The sequence below is a fragment of the Amblyraja radiata genome, chromosome 2 (genome assembly GCF_010909765.2).
Source record: "Amblyraja radiata isolate CabotCenter1 chromosome 2, sAmbRad1.1.pri, whole genome shotgun sequence".
NCBI lineage: Eukaryota > Metazoa > Chordata > Chondrichthyes > Rajiformes > Rajidae > Amblyraja > Amblyraja radiata.
In genome coordinates, this window is record NC_045957.1 from 137225729 (window position 1) to 137252386 (window position 26658).

The window sequence follows — 26658 nt, forward strand, 5'->3', positions numbered from 1 at the left end:
GATTTCTAATGAATATATATGCTTTTCTACAAGCTTACTTGGGGACATTGTGTGAGGTGCCTTCACTTCACCAAGTGTGGGCAGCATAATTCATGGTATGCAAGACAGCATTCCACAGAAATCCTGGGCTCTTTCAGGTTGCAACAAATATCATGGGCAGTACCTCACAGTTCCCAATAGACAGATGTGTCAGATAGATCACTGGGGCTCACTATTCCTGCATAAACATCTACGTCTAAAAAAAACACAAAGTACTGGAGTAACTCAGCGGGTCAGTCAGCATCTCAGGAGAACATGGAAAGGTGACATTTCGGGTCGGGATCCTTCTTCGGACTCATCTTCAGACTCATCATATCTTCTGCCTTTTCAAAAGAGCAAGTTTAAGTTCAAGTGAGTTTATTGTCATGTGTCCCTGATAGGACAATGAAATTCTTGCTTTGCTTCAGCACAACAGAACATAGTAGGCATGACTACAGAACAGATCAATGTGTCCATATATTATAATATAAATATATACACACATGAATAATAAAATGATAAAGTGCAAATAACAGATAATTGGTTATTAATAACCAATGTTTTGTCCGAGCCAGGTTTAATAGCCTGATGGCTGTGGGGAAGTAGCTATTCCTGAACCTGGTAGTTGCAGTCTTCAGGCTCCTGTACCTTCTACCTGAAGGTAGCAGGGAGATGAGTGTGTGGCCAGGATGTTATGGGTCTTTGACATCCTCCCCCTTGGTCAGATACTCCGCCACTTCAACCTGGACTTCCATTGTTACGCTGATGACACCCAGATTTACCTCAGCACCAAATACCCCCACAACCCCCCCCCCCTCTCCCATATCAACTCCTGTTTTTCAGCTATAAAACCTGGATGCAACATAACTTCCTCAAACTCAACAGCAATAAGACAGAATTCCTCCTCATAGGCTCCAAAGCCACACTCAGCAAAATCAATAACCCCACTCTCACCATCGACGGCACCACTGTCTCCCCATCTCCCCAGGCCCGCAACCTTGGCGTGATCTTTGATTCCACCCTCTCCCTTGAGCCTCACATCCGCCATGTCATTAAAACCTCCTTCTTTCATCTCCGCAACATCGCCAAACACAGACCCTCTCTCACACCTCCCGCTGCTGAAAGACTCATCCATGCCTTCATCTCCTCCCGACTGGACTATTGCAACTCACTTCTTCTTGGCATCAGCTCCACCTACATCAACCGACTCCAACTGGTCCAGAACGCAGCCGCCCGACTCATCACCCACACCAAATCCTGGCATCCCATCACTCCAGTCCTCAAACAACTTCACTGGCTTCCCATCTCCCACCGGATCACCTACAAAATCCTGATCCTCACCTACAAAGCCCTCCACCATCTGGCCCCCCCATATCTCACTGACCTCCTCTCCCCCTACCAACCCTCACGGTCCCTCAGATCCACATCAGCCGGTCTCCTCTCCATCCACAAGTCCAACCTCCGCAGTTTTGGGGACAGAGCCTTCTCCAGGGCAGCTCCCAGGCTCTGGAACTCCCTCCCCCAACTGATCCGCAATTCCGTGTCCCTCACCATCTTCCAGTCCCGCCTCAAGACACATCTCTTCACCTCTGCCTATCCTTAGCCCCACGTCCCCCTCCCTTTTCATCTGTGCATTAATTGCCTCATATTGTGTTTTGAATTGAATTCTGTCTTTACTTTGTGTACTAGTCATGTCTCTACTATTTATTTCATTCCCCTTACATGTTTTTCCTCTACCTGCTAAATTTTTGTAACGTGTCCTTGAGACTCTTGAAAGGCGCCCATAAATAAAATTTATTATTATTATTATTATTATTATTTTTTTGATGATACTGCCAGCCTTTTTGAGGCAGCGACTGTGATAAATCCCCTTGATGGAAGGAAGGTCAGAGCCGATGATGGACTGGGCAGTGTTTACTACTTTTTGTAGTCTTCTCAGGAAGTAGAGGCGCTGATGAGCTTTCTTGATAATTGCATTAGTGTTCTCGGACCAGGAAAGTAGGATTTTAAAAAAGCTGTCATATCTTGTGTTCATAACTTCTGCTGACTGCTCTTACATTGCTTTGCTTCATCTTTATCTCCTGCCTCATATCTTTATTGATGGAAGGAGTTTCCTCTCCCTCAGTGTATAACTCTTTTATGATCATAGACAAACCTGTGTCATCTACCCCATAGTAGTATAACATATGATAGCACTCCAAAGGAGTTAGGTTGGATTGGTCTTTTTTTTTCTTTTGAGGGAGCTTTATTCTTGTTGTAATGCTGCTGGAATTAATGTATTCAGTTATGTTCATTGACAATGGACATCTGAAGAGTTTGCTGCCCCAGGTTAGAGACCAGTTGTTCCCACATCTCTTCACTACCTGCAGGATGGATCCCAAAGTGGATCATTGTTTCGTCCATTCACTGTCTATTAATAATAGAGTCGTACAGTGCAGAAACAGCCCCTTAATCCCACCATGCTCATGCCAAAATATCAGCCGTTAAAATGTGCCTCCGTTTTAAGATGTGCCGGCTGCCTTCAATAGTACTCCAGATTCCCATTACCGTATTGACTTGGCTTGATCATGGTACATTGTAATCCTTGTAATCATTTAGTGGTGCTGTCATTATTTGTTGTTGTTGTTGATGATGTTATGTGCCTAATTTAGGGCATGATCATATTTTTTTTTGTCACAATTGGCAGCATTTGTGTGAATTAAAATATCTCATAAGAATACCATTGGGGCAGCCAGAGAAAAGCACTGGTGCAGCCAGAGAAGGGACTGGTTTCATCCAAAACTCATAACCTCCCTTGATCAATCTGGAATTTGGATAAAATGAAATTCACAAAAAAGAACAGAAACAAACAAAAAAGTACTGAAAGTTTTCGTTTGTTGAGATAAATTTGTGCAAGCATTTGATGTTGTCAGAGCCAAGAATTACTATCTGGTTGACTGTGGTCATTATACATTTTGCATATTTTTTTGTTTAAGTATATTTATTGAACAGGACAATGTTGCTTGGAGTCTTTTCACACAAAAGCAAATGTCTCTACCATAGTTTACTGATGGGATTATCTTAAATCACCCACTTCTCCCAGTTTAATGAAATTCTCTCCTGTATTTTCATGTTTGGATGAGAATCTAAACTTATCTCAAACTAATTTTGTTATCCAGTGCCCCCTAGGGAAGTTAGATAGGCCAGAGTCCTCCATGAGGGAAACATGCAAGGACGTAGTGAATTAAACATTCCTGAGAAATTGCAAAGCCACAGCCCCCGGAGAATTTAGACATAAACTGGCTCCAGACTCGCTGCCTGAGACCTTAGTCACCTTTTCAGCACTTCCCTGACATAGTCACCAATCAAGACTGGGCCTCCTTGGTCAACAGGGAAGGTACCAATAGGGGAAAAGGGGGTGGAATACTGGGAGGTCTGCAAGTTTCTCCATAATTCAGCCAAGTTTATATGTTGTAAAGGCCAAGCCCTTGTCGAGAGTTATGGGGCATGGGAGACATTTCTGTCACAAATTATGCCAAAATGTAATAAATTAATTTTATAGCGATAATAATAGCAATGTGAGATCAAAGTTCCAATAGTAACACAAAATTGTCCAAAATAATGAGAAAAGTAAGTAGTGTAAAAAATAAAAGTCGTAGTTTGTATAACTATGAAAACAAAAAAGGCTTTCTTAAAACGTTTACCGACTTTATTTTAAAAAAAGCAGAAAATAGGATCCCTCCCCCCCCCCAGCAAACTGCAGGGAACATTATTTCCCTGTTTCGTAGCCATGCATGCACTCACTGCATAATAAGAATTTCAAAGTTAATTTGCATTGAGATGTTATGAAAGTAAGCGTATTTGAAATGAATTAAAATACCTCCTGTCCGCATTAAGTAGTTTAGGCTGACTACTTAATTTTGGAACATTAGTGTACATATATTTTCAAAATGTCATGTATTTATAGAATCCATTAGAAAGAAATGCAATGGTTCCCGCAATGTTAGTGATTTTATATTGATACCTATTCAACTCTGACTTGCATTTAAACATCAACTGTATTCAAGAACACTTCCCAATGCTTTTTAAAAAATCAGTTATTATTTAATCTCTGTATATATCCCAATAGGCAGCTGTTAACAGCTGTTATACCCTATATGGTAAATTCCAATCTGAGCCAGACCAGTTTGAGGAGGATGCTGGTATGTATGATACAGTTTTGCTTTTATGCATACAGATGATAAATGTATTGGACTACTCCACTTAGACTATACTGGAGGTTTATACAATTCCTAGTTGTTTTTTGGATCCGTATGATATTTTTTATAAGAATTGGTCACAAACATTTGTAGAATTGGAATGATTTTGCTTTCAGTGTTCAAAAGATAACATGCGTGTTTCCATTTCCCTGTCCTATTGCCCTTTAGGCTCTAACAGAGGGGGTAAGGTTGTAATTTGTTCTCCCATGCATGTGTTGTTACTCACTGTTGCTGTCTTCTCCTGGGGCTCTATCATTACTGCTCATTTGCCGTAGGAATGACATAGATTTATGAGTAACACAACTGCAATCGCAAAGTCACCAATTGAGGATCGAAGATAATTCTTTTGGTGATGCATATTTTCACTTTATCTAATAGTAGCCCAAAACAATATCCAACTGCTTATCAAAAGCATAATTATTCACCAAAGTTTGTAGCGACTGAGAATGCCTACTAGGAAATCAAAAAAATACGTTAAATGTTTTGCATAATGTGGCGCTACCATCAAAATGTAAAGTTGGAAGTGTGCAGGTAATATTCTCAGCAAAGGGCTACTCTCACAAACTCACCATAAGGCAATGTACTCCTAGTTCCTAGTTTAGAACGAACTTCCTCATTAACGGCTGTTAATGCTAGCTTTCCCTGGTCTAGTTTTTCAAGCGGCAAATATCATTTATGATGCGAGCTTTACCCAAATAGAACTGATTAATCTTCTATTACTGTTGAGGCCATGTAATAGTCCATATACTGGCTGAATTTAATTTAATAAATAATTGCATGAACAGTACACTTATCTCAATTTTTCAATCACACAACCATCTCGCACTGTCACTTCATTCTCAGTGAAATAAGCAGTTTGCTAAACAAAGGAGTTTTACACGCCAGGCCCAATGTGGCCTCTGCTACCAATCCTGTAAATTAACTTGATTGCATTTCTCATTGGTGTTTCAAAATGGGCTAATTAATAGGCGAACTGGTTGAAAAAAATCAGTGTGAGTGACGGTAGCAGGAGGCAGTGATCAGTGGGGCTGGATTGGATTCTGAAGGAAGGGAGCAAGAGATTTATAAAGATTAGAGTTAACCATCTGGCTACACAGTGAGAGCCTCAGCCTTGTGTTTGTGTCTGGGAATCCCAGTACTGTACTTTCTTCTTGGACATCAGTGATTCCATTTTTAATGTAATGTCTTTTGGAAGAGGATCAATTCAAACTGTAGGGTTTTAAGTTCACATTGTACACTATCCAAAAGCTTTCTGCAATGTTCTTTAAACTGGAAATGATTTTTAAAGTTTCCTGAAACCTAGCATGAACTTCTGGTTAAAGCAAATTAAAATGTCTTGACAAAACAACCCATAGATCCTCTTTACTAAATGCCCAGAACTTAACTGTTCAAATGTGCCCTTAAAAAGCTTTCTTATTTATCCCTGTAATTGAGTTCTCTCCTAGCACAAATTGATTTTAATGTGATCCTTTTACAAGACTGCCAATTAATGAAATCAGGTCTGGGACCTCCACACACGCAGGTTCTAATGTGGAATTCTGCTTGTTTATTATCATCGGAATACCTTCCAGTAATACTTTTCATTTTATATTAACCAAGATTGCTGGAGTTGCGTAATGTGAGCAAGGTTGTCAAAGTATACAGCGGGATATAGATCAACTACGGAAATGGGCAGAGAAATGGCGGATGGAGTTTAATCCAAACAAGTTTGAAGTCATAGAGTTGTACAGTACAGAAACAGATTCTTCGACCCAACTCGTCCATGCCGACCAAGATGTTTTATTTGAGCTAGTCCCCTTTTCCAACATTTGGCTCATATCCATCTAAACCTTTCCTGTCCATGTACTTGTCCGAGTGTCTTTTAAATATTATTGTACCTGCCTCAACTATCTCCTCATGCAGCTCATTCCATATACCCATCACCCTCTGAGTGAAAAAGATGTCCCTCATCTTCCTATTAAATCTTTCCCCGCTCACCTTAAACCTCTGGCCTCTGTTTTTATTCATCTGCTCTGGGTAAAAGACTGTGCATTCACCCTATCTATTTCCCCCCTTATTTTATACACCTCTATAAGATTACCCCTTGGCCTCCTGTGCTCCAAGGAATAAAGTCCTAGCCTACCCAATCTCTCTCTGTAGCTCAGGCTCTCGAATCGTCCTTGTACCTGTAAAGCTTCTCTGCACTCTTTCCAGCTTAATAACATCCTTCCAATAGCAGGATGATCAAAATTGAACATAATACTCCAAATGCGGCCTCACCAAAAATCTTGTACAACTGTAACAGAACGTCCTAACCTCTCTACTAAGTACCCTGACTGATGGAGGCCATTGTACCAAACAATTTCCTTACCACCCTATCTACTTGTAACGCTACTTTGAGGGAACTGTGCACCTGTACTCCTAGATCCCTCTGCTCTAGAAACATAGAAAATAGGTGCAGGAGGAGGCCATTCAGCCATTCGAGCCAGCACCCCCATTCATTGTGATCATGGCTCATCGTCTCCAATCAATAACCCGTGCCTGCTTTCTCCCCATATCCCTTGATTCCCCTCGTCCCTAGAGCTCTATCTAACTCTCTCTTAAATCCATCCAGTGATTTGGCCTCCACTGCCCTCTGTGGCAGGGAATTCCACAAATTCACAACACTCTGGGTGAAAACGTTTTTTCTCACCTCAGTCTTAAATGACCTCTCCTTCATTCTAAGACTGTGGCCCCTGGTTCTGGACTTACCCAACATTGGGAACATTTTTCCTGCATCTAGCTTGTCCAGTCCTTTTATAATTTTATATGTTTCTATAAGATCCCCCTCATCCTTCTAAACTCCAGTGAATACACGCCTAGTCTTTTCAATCTTTCCTCATATGACAGTCCCGCCATTCCAGGGATCAATCTCCTGAACCTACGCTGCACTGCCTCAATCACAAGGATGTCCTTCCTCAAATGAGGACCACAATACTCCTCAGTGTCCTATCACTGTGAAGGTCCTGCCCTGGTTTGACCTCCCAAAATGCAGCACTCACACCTTTCTGCATTGAACTCCATTAGCCATTCTTCAGCCCCCTTGCCCAAATGATCAAGGTTCTGCAATGTCCTTTTTGATTAGCCTCTTCACTATCTAAGATACTATGATACCTCCTGTAGTGTCATTTGTAAATTTACTAATAATGCTTTGTACATTCTCGTCCAAACCACATGATATAAACCACAACCAGGAATGGGCCCAGAACTAATCCTGAGGCACACTACGAGTCACGGGTCTTCAGTCCGAAAAACAACATTCAGCCACCATCCTCTGCTTTCTTCCATGAAGCCAATTCTGTATCCAGGCAGCAATTGATGGGTTGAGGGATGTTTATAGATTTCTGAGGTCTATGTGGATGATGGTCAGGGATGAGGCAGACTTGGTAGCCAGGTCCTTCTATTAATGTACAGATACTATTTCAATAGTCAGTCCATGGGAGTATGTTGGATGAAGATTGTAAAAGATGAGATTGCGTTCTTGGGGATGGTCTTTGATGATTGCTAATGCCCCTGTCCCACTTAGGAAACCTGAACGGAAACCTCTGGAGACTTTGCGCCCCACCCAAGGTTTCCGTGCGGTTCCCAGAGGTTGCAGGTGGTTGCCGGAGGTTGCAGGTAGTGGAAGCAGGTAGGGAGACTGACAAAATCCTCCGGGAACCGCACGAAACCTTGGGTGGGGCGCAAAGTCTCCAGAGGTTTCCGTTCAGGTTTCCTAAGTGGGACAGGGGCATAAGGGGGCAAGAGATGTGCAACAAAAAAACGATATAAGTTTAGTTTAGTTCAATTTAGTGATACAGCATGGAAACAGGCTCTTCGACACACCGAGTTTTCGCAAACCATTGATCACCCGTTCACATTAGTTCTATGTTATCCCACTTTCGCTTCCATTCTCTGCATACTAGTGGCAATTTACAGTCCAATTAACATACAATCAATACATGTTTGGGATGTGAGAGGAAACAGGAGCCACCTTCGGAAACCCATTGAGAGTCACAAGGAGAACGCACAAACTCCATACAAACAGCACTCAAGGTCAGAATCAAAGCAGGGTCTCTGGTACTGTGAGGCAGCAGCTCTTAAGTAACCTCATCATGTTCTAATATAACCGAGTCATGGTCCCAGATCAGCTTGTGAGTTACTGAGGCTAGACCCTTAAAGTGTCAGCGAAGCTAGTTTCACAGGCACTGTAGAAAATCTGTTTCTACATGAATGGTCAATAGATGGTACAATGCATACACGCAGTACTGGATATTACAGAATTGACCTCCAATTGAGGGTCTGGAATGAAAATCGCACAATTTGTGTAACATATATGAGTAGTCAATTTTCAATTTCCTCTTCACTAAAATTGGAACATGTAGTATAAATAGAGGCACCAGACCAAATTCCCTTCAGTAGCAAAAGCGCAGGATCAAATAACTATCACTGGGTGGCAACTGTATGCTACAAACCACCGTTAAAGATGATTAATTCGGTTCAATATCAATTAAAACGCAGGTGTTAGATATCTGATATAAAAATGGAAAATGCCAAAATCTCTCAATCATCTGGCTGCATCTGTAAAAATGTTTCATTTTAAAGATTCTTCATCAGAATTGGAGAAATGTGAATACATTAGTTTTACGTTGCAGAGAGAGTGGAAGATATGATGGATAATACAAAGGAAATATCTTCCAGATAACAGGATCTCTCCATTTTATTTAATCTTCTAAAACTCTTTGATATATGTGAGCCTGTTGCTCTGCCATGAATTTAATGGCTTTGTCCTTCATTGCTGTACTTTTACAGCTCTGCCTCTTTGACCAATCCTTTGGTCATTGTTCCCAATCCCTTCATTTATGGATTGATGCTAGATTCCATATGTCAACAGTGGTGCAAAACACAGTGGGTATTTTGAGCTATATTATAGCTACAATATAAATATGTTGTTATTGTAGATCAGATTGTACCAGCATCAATTAGATATGCTTTGTTAATATGCTTTGATGTGTTAATTAAATAATGAACTTTGGCTAAGCACACTAGGAATACTTAATATCCATTAAAAGTCAATAGCAAAAAGACAAAAGAGAATAAATGTAACATTTAAAATACAATTCTAGCTCCATAAGGCACTTGGTGAGAGCAGTTTGATGAACATGTCACACACCCACCTCTACCACTGATGAGAAAAGCAACTCAGTTACCATAGAAGCAAACAGAGAGAATTGTCGAGTTGTGATCTGCATAAAAAGATTGTGATGAAGCCAAATATCTGTGACTTTCCAGAATCAAGCATGCAACAACTTGCCTCCATACAGAAGAAACATTGCTGTGATATTTTTGATTATGATAGTGCATCTGATAAAAGAGCTGTTGTGATAAATGAAACATCTGATTTTGTAACTTGTTTGATCTTAATGCACAAGTTTGAATTAATAGCTTTGGAGGAGATTTGGGAAACCACAACAAACATTGCATCAGGTAGGAAATACGACACAGCTGTAGACTCCTTCACTATTTTGCAGTGAGCTATCTGGGCGGGTTCACCTGGAGACATACCTCGCATCACACAGCTGCTGTGACATGTACAATATACAACCTAAAAATGACATACAAGAGCCAAGAGTGTTTTATCGTCATATGTCCCAGATAGAACTTATGAATCATAACTTATGAATCATAACTTACAAATTTCTTAAGGGGTTGGACAGGCTAGATGCAGGAAGATTGTTCCCGATGTTGGGGAAGTCCAGAACAAGGAGTCACAGTTTAAGGATAAAGGGGAAATCCTTTAGGACCGAGATGAGAAAAACATTTTTCACACAGAGAGTGGTGAATCTCTGGAACTCTCTGCCATAGAAGGTAGTTGAGGCCAGTTCATTGGCTATATTTAAGAGGGAGTTAGATGTGGCCCATGTGGCTAAAGGGATCAGGGGGTATGGAGAGAAGGCAGGTACAGGATACTGAGTTGGATGATCAGCCATGATCATATTGAATGGCGGTGCAGGCTCGAAGGGCCGAATGGCCTACTCCTGCACCTATTTTCTATGTTTCTATGAATCATGAGGTCAGTTCGTTTATGGAACTATAAACTCTCTATTTCTTCCATTTGTATCATGTAGAGTTATTATGTGTTAAATTGTTCCCCATTTTTATACACTTCTGATGGAACAATCCATGATGACATTTCTGTCGAGTGTACAGAAATATTGAGTGAAGGGTCATTACGAAGAAAAATACCGAACTCATTGTTAATTATGAATAAAATCCTCTTTAATATATGGAAAGCAGGGAAAATCAGTGCTTATCCACTGCTGAAGACATTTTTATAACTTTCACACACTCACAGACTGTGGTATTCACATGACCAAAATAATTTGGGCAATGTACCAATAAAGCGATTGATGGGAATTTTCTAAAAAAAGGCATTCTTTGGATGTTTTACTGTGGTTCATATTCAAGGAAGGAATACTTACACAAACTTTGAGCTTGTTTTGGAGAAATTGTGGCTCATTCTTCATTTAAAGATTCCGTAGTAATGTTCTGTGACAACTCAAAGAAGCGTAATTTGTATTTCGTATTCACATGCCGATCTTTTCAATCTCCCTGCTCCAGCAAAATACTGGAGGCAAGAACCTGTGAAATGAGACTGATTGTTATGACACTTGTCAAAGAGCAAAATATGAAGGTGAAATCTGTAGTCAGTCTTATTTTGACAAGTGGCAAATTAAAATTAAAATATGAAAAGTTTTCAAACTCCTAAATCCCTACAGCCTTTATTTTCTTATCTTCGATATGTATTCACATCATGCAACATAATTTGTGTTGCTGCGTTTCATTTAAAAATAAAATTACAGAAAATATATATATTTGAAAATTAATAGCCCAGCACAAAAAAATATTTTTTAAGGTATTCTTTGGGAAGATCAGCCATGATCACAATGAATGGCGGCGCTGGCTCGAAGGGCCGAATGGCCTCCTCCTGCACCTATTTTCTATGTTTCTATGTAATCTAACATTAACTAAAATGAATTTAGCAAATATTTTCCTAATCTATCAATGAAGATTGGCTAAATATAAATGTAATAATGTCAATATATTACTTATAAAAGTGTGTAGGTTTAGGAATAAGTGCTTGTAAAGGCATGGTCTCAGGTAAGCAAATAAACATTATGTTCCCAGGAAATTTGCAGCACATGTAGCAAAGGTACCTTTCACCACTGAACCTGCCTTGTTTGAGGTAGATCTATGCCTAGTACTGATAGGTTGAGTTTGGTGCTGATCAGTAGGTAGAGGGGGGGGGGGGGACAGGCAAGATTCAGCAGCCTGGTATTGGTAGGGTTAGGTGGCATTGGGTAAGGTCAAGCCAGAAACCTTTGGGGGGTTGGGGTGGTTGGGGTGGTTGGAGGGGGGTATTGGTAGCATTTGGTCAGGTCATGTTGCAAGGTGTATAGCAGGTGGCATAGGTTTGGCGTTCTAAATTGATATGTGGCATCTGTTCAGGTTAAAATCATGAACCTGCACGGTAAAGATATTGGGAAGATGTGGAGCATCAAAAATGGGGAGCTCAATTTTTCCCAAAAATATTCCTTTATTCATAGGGAGACTTTTGAAGGCTTCCTTTTGCATGAGTTACTGTCATCCATGAAAAAAGAACCAAGTGTGATTTCCAAATGTGCATCATACTCCACTGTGCACATTGGGTTTCTTCATAGATTAGCTCATCAGAAGTATGATCACAATCACAATACTAATCCCTGATTTTTCATGTTTTATTTTTGATAAGTCCGATAAAGTCCATTAATGATAGCTCAAAGAGATGATAACAGCTGGGAAGAAACTGTCTCTGAATCTGATGGTATGTGTTTCCAACTTCTGTACCTCTTGCCAGATGGTACAGGGGAGGAGAGGGAATGACTGGGGTGAAACTGGTCCTTGATTATGTTGGTGGGGCAGCGTGAAGTGTAGATTGAGTCCATGGAGAGACATTGGTTTGCTGATGATCTGGGCTATGTCCAGAACATCAAGGGGGCAGATTATCATCTCAATGGGGTTAGGTTAGGTAAGGGGGAGGTACAGCGAGACCTGGGTGTCCTTGTAAGTTGGCGTGCAGGTACAGCAGGCAGTGAAGAGAGTTAATGGAATGTTGGCCTTCATAATAAGAGGATTTTAGTATAGGAGTAAAGAGGTTCTTCTGCAGTTGTATAGGGCTCTGGTGAGACCACATCTGGAGTATTGCGTACAGTTTTAATCTCCTGATTTGAGGAAGGACATCCTTGTGATTGAGGCAGTGCAGCGCCGGTTCACGAGATTGATCCCTGGGATGGCGTGACTGTCATATGAGGAAAGATTGAAAAGACTAGGCTTGTATTCACTGGAATTTAGAAGGATGAGGGGGCATCTTATACAAACATTTTAAATTATCAAAGGACTGGACAAGCTGGATGCAGGAAAAATGTTCCCAAAGTTAGGCGAGTCCAGAACCAGCGGCCACAGTATTAGAATAAAGGGGGGGGCCATTTAAGGCTGAGGTGAGAAAAAACGTTTTCACCCAGAGAGTTGTGAATTTGTGGAATTCCCTGCCACAGAGGGCAGTGGAGGTCAAATCACTGGATGGATTTAAGAGAGAGTTAGATAGAGCTCTAGGGGCTAGTGGAGTCAAGGGATATGGGGAGAAGGCAGGCACGGGTTAGTGATTGGGGACGATCAGCCATGATCACAATGAATGGTGGTGCTGGCTCGAAGGGCCGAATGGCCTCCTCCCGCACCTATTTTCTATGTTTCTATGTAACTCTCTGCAATTTCTTGCAGTTGTGGATGGAGCTGTTTCCAAACCAAGCTGTGATACATGCCGATAAAATGCTTTCTATGGCGACTCTTTAGTTGGTGAGGGTTAATAGGAACCTCCTAAGCCTTCTCAGGAAGTAGAGGCATTGATATGCTTTCTTGGCCATGGCTTCAATGTGGCAGCTCCAGGACAAATTACTGACGAAATCTATTTCTAAGAACTTGAAGCTTTCGACAATCTCGACTTCGGCACCATCAATGTACACTGGGGTATGTTGACTGCTTTGGTTCCTTAAGTCAATCGCACTCCCCTTTGTCTTGCTAACATTCAGGGAGAAGTTGTTGTCTTGGCAGCAGGTTATGAGGTTCTCAATCTCCTTCCTGTACTCCGTCTCATCAATATTTGATATCCACCTCACTTCCTGTGGTGTCATCTGTGAACTTGTAAATTGAGTTGGATTCGTATTTGGCTACACAGTGATGAGTGCATAAGGAGTATAGTAAGGGGCTGAGAACATATCCTTGCAGGGCACCAGTGTTGAGGACTATCCTACAGATGATTTGTCACCTACCCTCACTGATTGTGATTTGTTGGTCGGGAAGTCAAGTAGCCAGTTGTAGAGGGGAGTGCTGAGTCCAAGTTCCACTAGTTTGGGGATGAGCTTGATTAGAAAAATGGTATTGAAAGCCGAGCTGTAGTTTATTAATAGAAGTGTGACATAGATGTCCTTCTTATCCAGGTGTTCCAGGGAGATAGAAACATAGAAACATAGAAAATAGGTGCAGGAGGAGGCCATTCGGCCCTTCGAGCCAGCACCGCCATTCATTGTGATCATGGCTGATCGTCCCCTATCAATAACCCGTGCCTGCCTTCTCCCCATATCCCTTGACTCCACTAGCCCCTAGAGCAAGCCCCTATCTAACTCTCTCTTAATTCCATCCAGTGACTTGGCCTCCACTGCCCTCTGTGGCAGGGAATTCCATAAATTCCATATGATGGCATCAGGCCTGTCATGGGAATAGGCGAACTGCAGTGGATCAAGGTTGCTTGGTGGACTGATTTAATGTGTGCCATAACCAACCTCTCGAAGCACTTATTTATGATGGATGTCAAGACCAGGGCACAAGATCTTATTTTTCTTGGCATAGGGATGCTAATGGTCTTCTTGAAGCAGGTGAGTACTTCAGAACAGAGTAGGGAAAGATTCTGAGGTACCCACCTGCTTCAAGAAGACTACCATCATTCCAGTGCCGAAGAAAAGCAAAACCTCATGCCTAAATGACTATCGTCCAGTGGCCTAGACATCCACCATCATGAAATGTTTTGAGAGGCTAGTTGTGGAACATATTAAATCAAGTCTATCCAGCAGCCTTGACCCGCTGCAGTCTGCCTATCGCCATCACAGGTCCAGGGACAATGTCATTGCCCCAGCCCTACACTCATCCCTAGAACACCTGGATAAGAGACTCCCACATCAGACTCCAATTCATAGACTACAGCTCTGCCTTTAATACCATTGTACCATCCAAGCTTATCACCAAACTAGCGGGGCTTGATATCAGCACTCATCTCTGTAATTGCTCCTTGATTTCCTGACCAACAAACCCCAATCAGTGAGGATAGGGGGCAAATCATCCTCCACGATAATCCTCGACCTGGGGGCTCCACAAGAATGCGTTCGTAGCCCCCTTCTTTACTCCTTGTACACCCACGACTGTGCAGCCATATACAAATCCAATTCAATTTTCAAATTCGCAGACAACACCACCATTACGGGCCGGATATCAAATAATGATGAGACAGAGTACAGGAAGGAGATTGAGAACCTTGTGTCCTGGTGTCGAGACAACAAACTTTCTCTCAATGTCAGCAAGACAAAGGAGATGGTAACGACTTCAGGAATGGAAGCATTGACAGTGCCGAAGTAGTGATGGTTGAAAACTTCAAATTCATAGGAGTCAGTATCAACAACAACTTCTCCTGGACCACCCATATTGGGGCAGCGACCAACACCTCTACTTCCTTAGAAGGCTTAGGAAATTTGGCATGTTCCCTACAACTCTCACCAATTTCTACAGGTGCACCATAGAAAGCAGGATGCATCACAGCTTGGTTTGGGAACAGCTCCATCCAAGACAGCAAGAAATTGTAGCGAATTGTGGACGCAGCCCAGTCCATCACACAAATACCACATACCGGTGGCGCTTCGATGGCAGCCTCGCCTACAGTCTATCTGTACTTTTCGTCTTTATTTTGGTTATTTTTAGTGTGTTTAAAAAGTTTGTGTTAATATTCTCCGGTTTGTTTTAGGTGGGGGGTCGGGGAAAACTTTTTTTCAATCTCTTACTTTGCCAGAGATGCGATTGCTTTCTAGGTCGTATCTCCGGTTGCTCTGCGGCCAAACATCGTGGAGCTGAGGCCTTGCTCAGGTCTGACTTTGAGCCCCACCACGGGACGTGGACTTACCATCGGAGCCGATTCCGTGCCTGGGATCGACGCTCCAACTGCGGCCTGTGGACTTTAACATCAAGGAGCTCGTAGTCTCCGGAGAGACTGAGTCGGGAATCTCTAAAACCACACGATGTTCAACTAGCCCCGACCCGGGGTAGATCACCCGGCGCGGGGGTGCTGAGATTCCACCCCCCCCCCCCCCCCCCGATGCAGGAGCTTGATCGCCCCGACGAGGAGGCCCTCCGCCGGCTACGGGAGTAAGATCGTCCCGTCAACGGAAGGTTAGAGGCCCCCGACCGCTGGAGGACAAAGAAGTGAAGAGATTGAACTTTTTTCGCGTTTCCATTACAGTGAGGAATATGGAGGAGTCACTGTGGTGGATGTTTATGTTAAAATGTATTTTGTGTGTTCTGTTGCTTTCTATTCATATGACTATATGGCAAATCAAATTCCTCATATGTTGCAAAACATTCTTGGCTTATAAAGTGTGATTATGATTATGATTATGAAATCAATCTCCCTTCTATTGACGTCATTTATACCTCACTCTGCCTCGGCAAGGCCAGCAGCATAATCAATGACAAGTCGCACTCTGGCCACTCCCTCTTCTCCCTTCTCACATCAGGCAAAGGGTATAGAAGTGTGAAAATGCACACCATCAGGTTCGGGAACAGTTTCTTCCCAGCTGTTATCAGGCATCTGAATCATCCTACCACAACCAGATGAGCAGTGCTGAATTACTATCTACCTCTTTGATGCCCTCGGACTATCCTTGATCGGACTTTGCTGGCTTTACCTTGCACTAAACATTATTCGCTTATCAATTGTATCTATACACTGAAAAGGGATCGATTGTAATCATGTCTTTCTGCTGACTCGTTAGCATGCAACAAAATCTTTTCACTGTACCTTGGTAAACGTGATAATAAACTCAATTGAAACTGAGTATTAACGATGAAGATTAGAGTTGGTTCGCGCAGTTCCGAAAGATGCGGCAAGGATCTCCGTCTGGGCTAGTTGCTTTCCGTGGGTTCGCGCTCAGGAAGGCTGATCTAATTTCTGCACCAGTAGCCTTGGGAAAAGGCACACTTGAATTTTACAGGACGAATGTCACTGCCTGTCGGCCTTCTGCACAAAACAAGCATAGAATGCATTGTTGATCAAGGAGGGTTGCACTATCACCAGCAATGCTGCCTGACCGCTTTGCAGCCATATTATAATATTCAGGCCTTGCCGCAGTCGGTGGGTGTCCAAGCGATTATACTGGAACTCAAGTATTGTCTCTTGGCATTCCTGATGGCTCTGCGAAGGTCGTAGCGAGCTTTTCTTTGTACCGCTCGGGATTATTTGAAGTACGCAGCAGTCTTGGCTTTCACCTGGGACTATGCTCACAGATCCAGATTCCCGTGTGAGATTTTAAAAAAACATTCAGCAATCTAAAGGACAAAACGTAAAAGAAAAGAATCTACTTCAAAGATAGACCCAAAATGTCGGAATAACTCAGCGGGACAGGCAGCATCCCTGGGGAGAAGGAATGGGTGACGTTTCGGGTCGAGACCCTTCTTCAGACTGATGTCAGGGGAGTGCGCAGACAGAGATAGAATGTAGTCGGAGACAGTAAGACTGGTGGGAGAACTGGGAAGGGGAGGGGATGGAGAGAGGGAAAGCAAGGGCTATTTGACGTTAGAGAAGTCAATGTTCATACCGCTGGGGTGTAAGCTACCCAAGCGAAATATGAGGTGCTGTTCCTACTACTACTCAATCTACTTCAAGACTGATATAACCTTTTTATTGTTCCAAAGAACATTTTCTCCAAATTTGTCATTACAGGTACAAGTATTCATAATCTATGCCTGAATTTATTAAAGTACTAAAAAGTATTGTCTATATTTGCAGCATACACATACTTTCTGGTGTCAAATCTACAAGCAACTGTGCAGGCATATTAAGAATTCTGAATTAGTTTCTGCTGCGGCTTAGAATGTGACCTCATCAAACCTCTGACCTTGCAATTTCTAGCTATTTCCTTTTGCAGTTTCCCTCATGTAGGACTTCAGGCAGTAAATGGTGCGAGTGGTTGGGAGGGATCCCTACAGCTCTCAGTTTATTTATCATTACTGAATGGTTTACTGGTTTTAACAGGAGGGACACTGTGTTTAAACTTTTGTAGAGGATAATTAATGGTTATTGACTGGTAAATGAAGAACAGGTGACAACCCAAATCAGAAGAAAAACGATCTTGTGTTGTAGCGTGATAATGGCTTAGTAATTGCTGTGAAGCTGAAGCCGATTGCATCCCATCATAATGCCAGATCATGCCCAGAACACAAAGGCCTCTGTGTGAAAGGTATTCAACCCTCCACATCCTTACACATCTGCTCTGCTGATTTGGTCCATTTATTCTCTGATGGGCTGCACTACCAAGGCAAAAGTTCACTTTCCCCCCCCCCCCTTTCCTGCTCATATTCAGTGTCACGTGACATTTGCTGTTGCTATTTCAAGTGCACCTTTGTCTGTTCACAGACCTTGCACTTGTGATATATCCTAGATGTATTTTATGGCTTAGCACTTTTGGCACGATTTACATTTTTTGGCTGAGAACCTCTTGGAAAGTTCAGCTCCAAGGAAATAGCCAACTTTTGTAAACGAAATCCAGTCGTTGACAAACATGACTTTTTTTTAAAAACTAGGCTGAATGAATCAGGACACTATTAGAGCCAACAAACCTGAACTGGGTTGTTGAAACTGCTTTGAGTTTGTCCTGCTTTCCTAGAATGTACCTGTATCTTTGCAAGTTTCTCCTTTTCAAGTGTGCTGAAAATATAATTCTCTTTTGAAAGTTGCTGAAAAATCTACTTTTCCAATTATTTCAGCTAATGCATTCTGATCCACAGCAACTGCAGCACAGCAAGTTGTGATCTGTTGAGATTTTGGATACTTTTTCTGTGGTGGTGGATATTGTTGGTGATCATAGAAACATAGAAAATATGTGCAGGAGTAGGCCATTCGGCCCTTCGAGCCTGCACCACCATTCAATATGATCATGGCTGATCATCCAACTCAGTATCCTGTACATGCCTTCTCTTCATACCCCCTGATCCCCTTAGCCACAAGGGCCACATCTAACTTCCTTAAATATAGCCAATGAACTGGCCTCAACTACCTTCTGTGGCAGAGAATTCCAGAGATTCACCACTCTCTGTGTGAAAAATGTTTTTCTCATCTCGGTCCTAAAAGATTTCCCCCTTATCCTTAAACTGTGACCACTTGTTCTGGACTTCCCCAACATCGGGAACAATCTTCCTGCATCTAGCCTGTCCAACCACTTAAGAATTTTGTAAGTTTCTATAAGATCCCCCCTCAATCTTCTAAATTCTAGCGAGTACAAGCCGAGTCTATCCAGTCTATCTTCATATGAAAGTCCTGACATCCCAGGAATCAGTCTGTTCTCATAGAGGATAGTGACAATACACTTGATAGTGGCATAGATGAAATACTGGTTTAAAAACTTTCTTTCACATTTTCTCATGGTCCAAAAACGCTTTGCCATTGTCATAGAGTCTTACGGCATGGAAACTGGCCCTTTGGCCCAACTTGATCACACGGGCTAACATCTCCCATCTGCAGTAGCCCCACCTGCCTGCATTTGGCCCATATCCCACTAAACATGTCCAATCCATGTTCCTGTCTAAATGTTTCTTAAATGTTACGATAATACCTGACAACTACCATCTCCGGCAACATACATTCTCATACATCCACCACCCTTTGTGTGAATAAGTTACCCTCAGGTTCCTATTAATTCTTTCCCCCCTCACCTTAAACCTGTGTCCTCTGATTCTTGATTTTCCTACTCTGGGCAAAAGATTGTGCTTCTACTCCCCAATCTATTCCTCTCATGATTTTGGCCACCTCCATTCTACTTTTACTGCACAGAATTACATGAAAATATAATTTGACTAGAATTTTATTTTAGAGATACAGCACGGAAACAGTCCCTTCGGCCCACCGAGTCCGCACTGACCAGCGATCCCCTCACATTAATACTATCCTACGCACACTAAGGCCAAGTTACATTTATACCAAGTCAATTAACCTACAAACCTGTACATCTGTGAAGTGTGGGAGGAAGTGGAAGATCTCGGAGAAAACCTATGGTGGTCACAGGGAGAACGTACAAACTCCGTACAGACGCCACCCATAGTCGGGATCGAACCCAGGTCTCTGGCGCTGTAAGCGCTGTAATGCCCCAGTCCCACTTAGGAAACCTGAACGGAAACCTCTGGAGACTTTGCGCCCCACCCAAGGTTTCCGTGCGGTTCCCGGAGGTTGCAGATGGTTGCCAGAGGTTGCAAGTAGTGGAAGCAAGTAGGGAGACTGACAAAAACCTCTGGGAACCTCCGGCAACCGCACAGAAACCTTGGGTGGGGTGCAAAGTCTCCAGAGGTTTCCGTTCAGGTTTCCTAAGTGGGACAGGGGCAGAAGGCAGCGATTCTACTGCTGCACCACCATGCCGCCCACTTGATGAACACCTCTAAAAATGTATTTGTCAGACACTTCACAGTGGGATGTTTTATTCCTGCTAAGAAATTCATTAGCATACAACGCCCAAAACATTGTGCTTTAATGATCAGGCTTTGCACATTTAAGACAATTTTCTGCCCAGTAATACTTGGAGGAATCTTTCTGTTCATCCTGTTCCACACGTATGGTTTGATTCCTCATGTATGGTTTGATTACTCATATATCATTTGATTGTATTCAGGTTTGGATGATTTAACTTTCAAAAGGTTCTTGATCAAAGGATGGCAAACCTGCCAACAGTGCTAAGCCATGAAGTACAATGGTTGTGTTGAAAAGTCCTGTACATTTCTGTTTCAGTTTCCCCACGTCCATATTATTGCGCACATAATACCTGCCCGAAGATGTCAAATTAATGTAAGATTAGTGCTAGCGAATGAAAGTGAAAATTGTATAAACCTGTCAGAGCTGGCTTGTTTAAAAAAAAATCATTTTGGTAATTTCATTTTTATGCCGATATTTATCCCTGATCAATTTGACAGGAAATGAAAAGAAAGGGGAGATTTAAGAAAAAGAAAAAGCCAATGTAGTTTTGGCCACAATTACAAAACTCAGATCTAGCTTTTATACAGAAATCAATAACAATTGACAAATATGCATTCTTGGCATTTGACTGGTTGCTCAGTTTTTGGATAGCTTGCAGACCATTGGGAAAAATAGTTGCACATTATCCTTTTTACCAGAAAGAGTGTGTTTTAATTGTGAGGGAAGAATGCAAGTTTTAAGTCTTAGTTATCTACTCTGCAGACCATTTATGCTTAAATTGCTATGTTATGCACTGAAAGATACGTTATGAAAGAGTTTTTGCACACTTGTGTGATCTGACCATGTATGCAGTTTGAAAAGTCCTCTAAATTTCTGTTTTGGTTTCCCCAAGTTCATTCAAGTTGTTGTGCACATAATACCTGCCTTAAGATGTCAAATTACTGTTGTAAGATTATAGCAAACAAATGAAAATGAAAATTGTCATGGCTGGAAATAACCTGTCAGAGCTGGCACGTTAGAAACAATGTGTTTGCAAGTTGCCAAAACACAAAGATTGCCTGATGATCTCTGAAATATTGTGCATCTCTGCATACATGCATCACTGACACTAGTGAAAATGAAAACCATTTTACAAGAATCACAGTATATGTCTTCAGGCCTTTTTGCAAATGGAACTATGATCTTAAGTAACAATGTGCTGGTTTAACTAAAACCATCAATTAAGACTCTACTTAGGAACTGCATCTCATATTTCGCTTGGGCAGCTTACAACCCTGTGGTATGAATATTGATTTATCTAACTTCAAGTAACTCCTACATTCCCTCACTCCCCATCTCTCCCCAACCCAAGTCACACCAGCTTCTCGTTCTTACCTTGCAAACAGCTAACAGTGGCCTCTTTCTGTATCATCGTTACTTTTTTACATATCGTTCATTCATTTGTTCTATATCTCTTTACTTCACCATCTATATCTCTCGTTTCCCTTTCCCCTAACGCTTGTCTGAAAAAGGGTCTTGACCCGAAACGTCACCCATTCCTTTTCTCCAGAGATGCTGCCTGTTCCGCTAAGTAGCTCCAACATTTTGTGTCTACTTAGGAAAATACTGATGATTCACTCTGCTCTTTTTTCTTTTAACAGGCAATGTGGTTGATGATACAACAGGATGAACCAGAAGATTTCATTATAGCCACTGGTGAAGTACACAGTGTTCGAGAATTTGTTGAAAAATCCTTCAATCATATTGGCAAGACCATTGTGTGAGTACCAGAATGGGCCTCAGAAACATCGTTGTATTCTAACCTTACTACATCTTTGCATTTAGAAATGCATCAAAAGTAATTTACTTTCTCAAGATACATTGGAGAAATAAATTGATTATTGTCAATTTATTGTAGAGTCACCAAAGATCTATAAATACTGCAGTCTGGTAGCGAATAGAAAAATTATGTCCAAACATTTCTACTTGATGTAAAACTACACAAAACAGAATGGGTGAAACTTTGAAACATTTGCTTGTTTAAGTGATGTGGCATCATGTTATAAGCAACCCAATACCAATTTTACAATTAATTAGGATACATTTATAATCATTTATTCCTTATTTGATGCTTGATCCATTGAACTCTGAACTAAAATATGATGTTGTCTCAATATGTAGTCATTTACATTGATATAGGCATTTTTACCATGACATCTTGTCATTCCAATATACTTGTTTACTTTGTTTGCCTGATCCAAATATTTATTTATGATTTTTATTACAAATGGCTCACGTTGTCATATTAGCAGATCAAGTATAAGAATCAGAGCTAGTGGTTATATCTTACACACGTGCACACAAACTCTTCTTTATGTTTAAGGACACAAAATGTTGAAGTAACTCAGCGGGTCAGGCAGCATCTCTGGAGGAAGTGGATAGGTGACGTTTCGGCTTGGACTCCATCCCAGACCTTCGGGTTTCTGAAGAAGGTCCTGACCCGAAAGGTCACCTATCCATCTTCTCCAGAGATGCTGACCCCGCTGAATTACTTCAGCATTTTGTGTCCTTTTGTGTAAACCAGCATCTTCAGTTCCTTGTTTCTACATTCTTCATCTTTATGTTTGTTCAGTTCAAGAAGCAGAATGCTCAGATCCAATTAATAGAATGAATGAATAAGATCAATGTCAAGTTCATTTGAACTCTCTGTACTCGTTTTGCCCAGGCAGTGCATTCTGAGGATCTTTACTGCAGTTTATTCCGAGATTTAACAAAATATCAAGCTCGTTTTCATTTATTGATTGATTGATACCAATTATTGATTGGTCCATTTAGAAAGTGATTATGAAGATTAACGTATTATTGTGTACGGGAAGAATCATAGATTCATACAGCATGCAAACAGGCCCTTCAGCTTAACATCCATACCAATCCAACTCATCCACGCTACCCCATCTAAGCTAATCCCATTTGCTCCTATTTTGCCTATATCTGTCTAAACTTTTCCTATCCAGGTATGTGTCTAAATGTATTTGATACGTAGTTATTGTGCCTGCCTCAATTACTTTCCCTGGTAGCTCATTCTAAATATTCACCATCCTCTGTTTGAAAATGTTGCCCCTCAACTTCCTATTAATCGATAATATTTTATTATTAATGTTTAATGTTTTATGTGTCATTCCTAACTGTATGCCATGTTGTCACTTGCAGGCGGATCACCAAGGCAAATTCCTTGTATGTGAATACTTGGCCAATAAATTTAGTCATTCATTCATTCAATCTATTAAATCTTTTGCTTCTCACTTTAAACCTATGCCCCCTCATACTTGATTCTGCCCCCCTCTAGCTATAATATAATGTCCCAACTTCAATACTCAATTCCCTGGACATTCTCTAGTACCCTACCATTCACTGTGAAGGTCCTCCTCTGGGTTGACCTAGTTGCCCAGCTGCTCAAGATCATAGAAACACAGAAACATAGACAATAGGTGCAGGAGTAGGCCATTCAGCCCTTCGAGCCATTCAATATGATCATGGCTGATCATCCAACTCAGTATCCTGTACCTGCCTTCTCTCCATACCCCCTGATCCCTTTAGCCACAAGGGCCACATCTAACTCCCTCTTAAATATAGCCAATGAACTGGCCTCAACTACCTTCTGTGGCAGAGAGTTGCAGAGATTCACCACCTGCTGTAATTCTTAATAAACATCTTCATTTTTACAATACCACCTATTTTAAAGTATTCTGCAAACTTACTAATCATGCCGTGTACATTCCCATCCAAATCATTGATATAGATGACAAATAGCATTGGGCCCAGCACCAGTGTATGAGTCTCCTACTACAATGGCGTTGCCTGCCTTAGGCCTTTTTGGTTTTGGCTCAACAGCCCTATTCGCATCACAAGCCAGTCCGCCGCCCAGTGTAAACACCTCTTCTGTCCCGACAGCTTCTAAGTGGGTGAACCTGTTCACAAGAGGTACAACACCCGGGGATGTTGGCATTCCATGATTCCCTCCCGTTCTCACTGTCTCCCACCTTCTCTCTTCCAGTACCTTAGGTGTAACAATCATACTGTAAGACTTGTCGAGGAACGACTCCGTTTCTCGGACGAACCGGAGGTCATCCACTTGCTTCTCCAGTTCCCCAACACGGCCCTTCAGGAGCTCTACCTGGATGCACTTTTCGCATTTGTAGCAGCCAGAGGCACCAGCGGTGTCCTTGACCTCCCACATACTGCAAGCATCACACTGAATCAGCTTGCCTGACATCTCCTTCTTTCGTCTCTCCCTCGGATTCCTATTAATTATTTTTCCCTTCACCTTGAACCTATGTCCTCTGGTTTTCGATTCCCCTACTCTGGGCATCTACCCGATCTATTCCTCTCATGATTTTGTACACCATAAGATCACCCCTCATCCTCCTGCGCTCCATAGAATAGAGGCACAGCCTACTCAATCTCTCCATATAGCTCACACCCTACAGTCCTGGCAACATCCTCGTGAGTCTTCTCTGAACCCTTTCAAGCTTGACAATATTTTTACTATAACATGGTGCCCAGAACTGAACATAATATTCTAAATGCAGTCTCACCAATGTCTTATACAACTGCAACATGACCACCCAACGTCTATACTCATTCTTCATTCTTCATTCTCTCTAAGATTCAGAGACATTTCAAAACTGTAAAAGATATAAAGAATTTAAAAGTTATAAAGGTAACCAGGAACAGCTAAAAATGCAAAATTATTAACGCAATATCTTGTGAAACTCTGTCATGTGGAGTTTTAGACATATATTGTGGCCTTCAAATAATGTTTATCAAGATTTTTTTCATTTCCAGTGGGATTCCCTGAATTCCTCTGGATGTCAACGAAAACAAATCAATTTAACCTTTGTATTGCATTAATTGGGATGCTAGCATTTTGATTTTATTTAAATATTACTAAATGATATTCCTAAACATATACTTGATAACATAATGATAGCTAATGTGCAATTAGAGATGTAAATGACTTGTATAAGAAAGTTGTGCATCATCAGAACTAGTGTGTCACATCTCGCTGATCAGAGTTGGCCATCAGAAATTGCTGCCTCCGTTAGAAATTTCTGCCTCACTTGATCCAGATGTACAGAGATTTATCTTACTGGTCTGAAGGGTCCTATGTTCCAACACATAGAATCAGCAGCAGCTTAGTGTCTCCAACATCATACACAAGAAGCCTACCTACAGGGTCTTGGTGAGACCACACCTGGAGTATTGCGTACAGTTTTGATCTCCTAATCTGAGGAAAGACATTCTTGCCATAGAGGGAGTACAGCGAAGGTTCACCAGACTGATTCCTGGGATGGCAGGACTTGCATATGAAGAAAGACTGGATAGACTCGGCTTGTACTCGCTAGAATTTAGAAGATTGAGGGGGGATCTTATAGAAACTTACAAAATTCTTAAGGGGTTGGACAGGCTAGATGCAGGAAGATTATTCCCGATGTTGGGGAAGTCTAGAACAAGGGGTCACAGTTTAAGGATAAGGGGGAAGTCTTTTAGGACCGAGATGAGAAAATCATTTTTTACACAGAGAGGGGTGAATCTGTGGAATTCTCTGCCACAGAAGGTAGTTGAGGCCAGTTCATTGGCTATATTTAAGGAAGTTAGATGTGGCCCTTGTGGCTAAAGGGATCAGGGGGTATGGAGAGAAGGCAGGTACAGGATACTGAGTTGGATGATCAGCCATGATCATATTGAATGGCGGTGCAGGCTCGAAGGGCCGAATGGCCTACTCCTGCACCTATTTTCTATGTTTCTACCCTTAACAATACCTGTGCAAGTAATCTGTGACACTGGCCTTACTTAGAACACTTTGTTAATAGGCAGATTGTCATTTTATTTGCTTTTATTCAAATACCTGGTTTAGTTTCTGTCTAGTTTTGTATACTGTCTCATTGCTTTCACGATTCAGCAATTGGCTTTATAATCCTGATGTCACAATTGTCTTTGATTTTGCCATTCGGGAAGTCCATTTTTGCAGGGTAATTAATATGAGGTAGTGCCAAGGCTATTTTAACGTGACTTTGAACATTTATTTATTAGCTTTTATGGCCCCATCAGAATGTCACGGAGTTCTTTAAGCTAATGAACCTTTTCAAGAGTTGTCACTTTTAAAACGTAGGGGCTGCTAAATTGCAATAAGGTCATAAGTCATAAGATCATGTGATAGGAGCAGAATTAGGCCATTCAGCCCATCAAGTTTACTCCACCATTCAATCATGGTTGATCTATCCCTCTCCTAACCCCATTCTCCTGCCTTCTCCCCATAACCCCTGACACCCGTACTAATCAAGAATCTATTGATCTCTTCTTTAAAAATATCCATTGACGGCCTCCACAGCCTTTTGTGGCAAAGAATTCACCACCCTCTGACTAAAAAATTCCTCCATCTCCTTCCTAAAGGAACGCCGTTTAATTCTGAGGCTATGACCTTTAGTCCTAGACTCAGGCACTAGTGGAAACATCCTCTCCACATCCACTCAATCCAAGTCTTTCACTTGGGGTCCCACATGTAGAAGTATGATAATAATCAAATAATCTGTTGGAGTGTAAATAACTCCCTTG

General features: G+C 41.7%; 1 protein-coding gene across 1 annotated transcript in view; it reads left to right on the forward strand.

Moving 5' to 3' along the window:
- gmds (GDP-mannose 4,6-dehydratase) overlaps positions 1-26658 on the forward strand; it is a 666455-nt gene that overhangs the window by 505409 nt on the left and 134388 nt on the right. The window contains exon 8 of the mRNA XM_033016353.1: positions 21705-21823. Within this exon, the coding sequence (XP_032872244.1) occupies positions 21705-21823 (119 nt within the window). The remainder of the gene's footprint in view (positions 1-21704; positions 21824-26658) is intronic.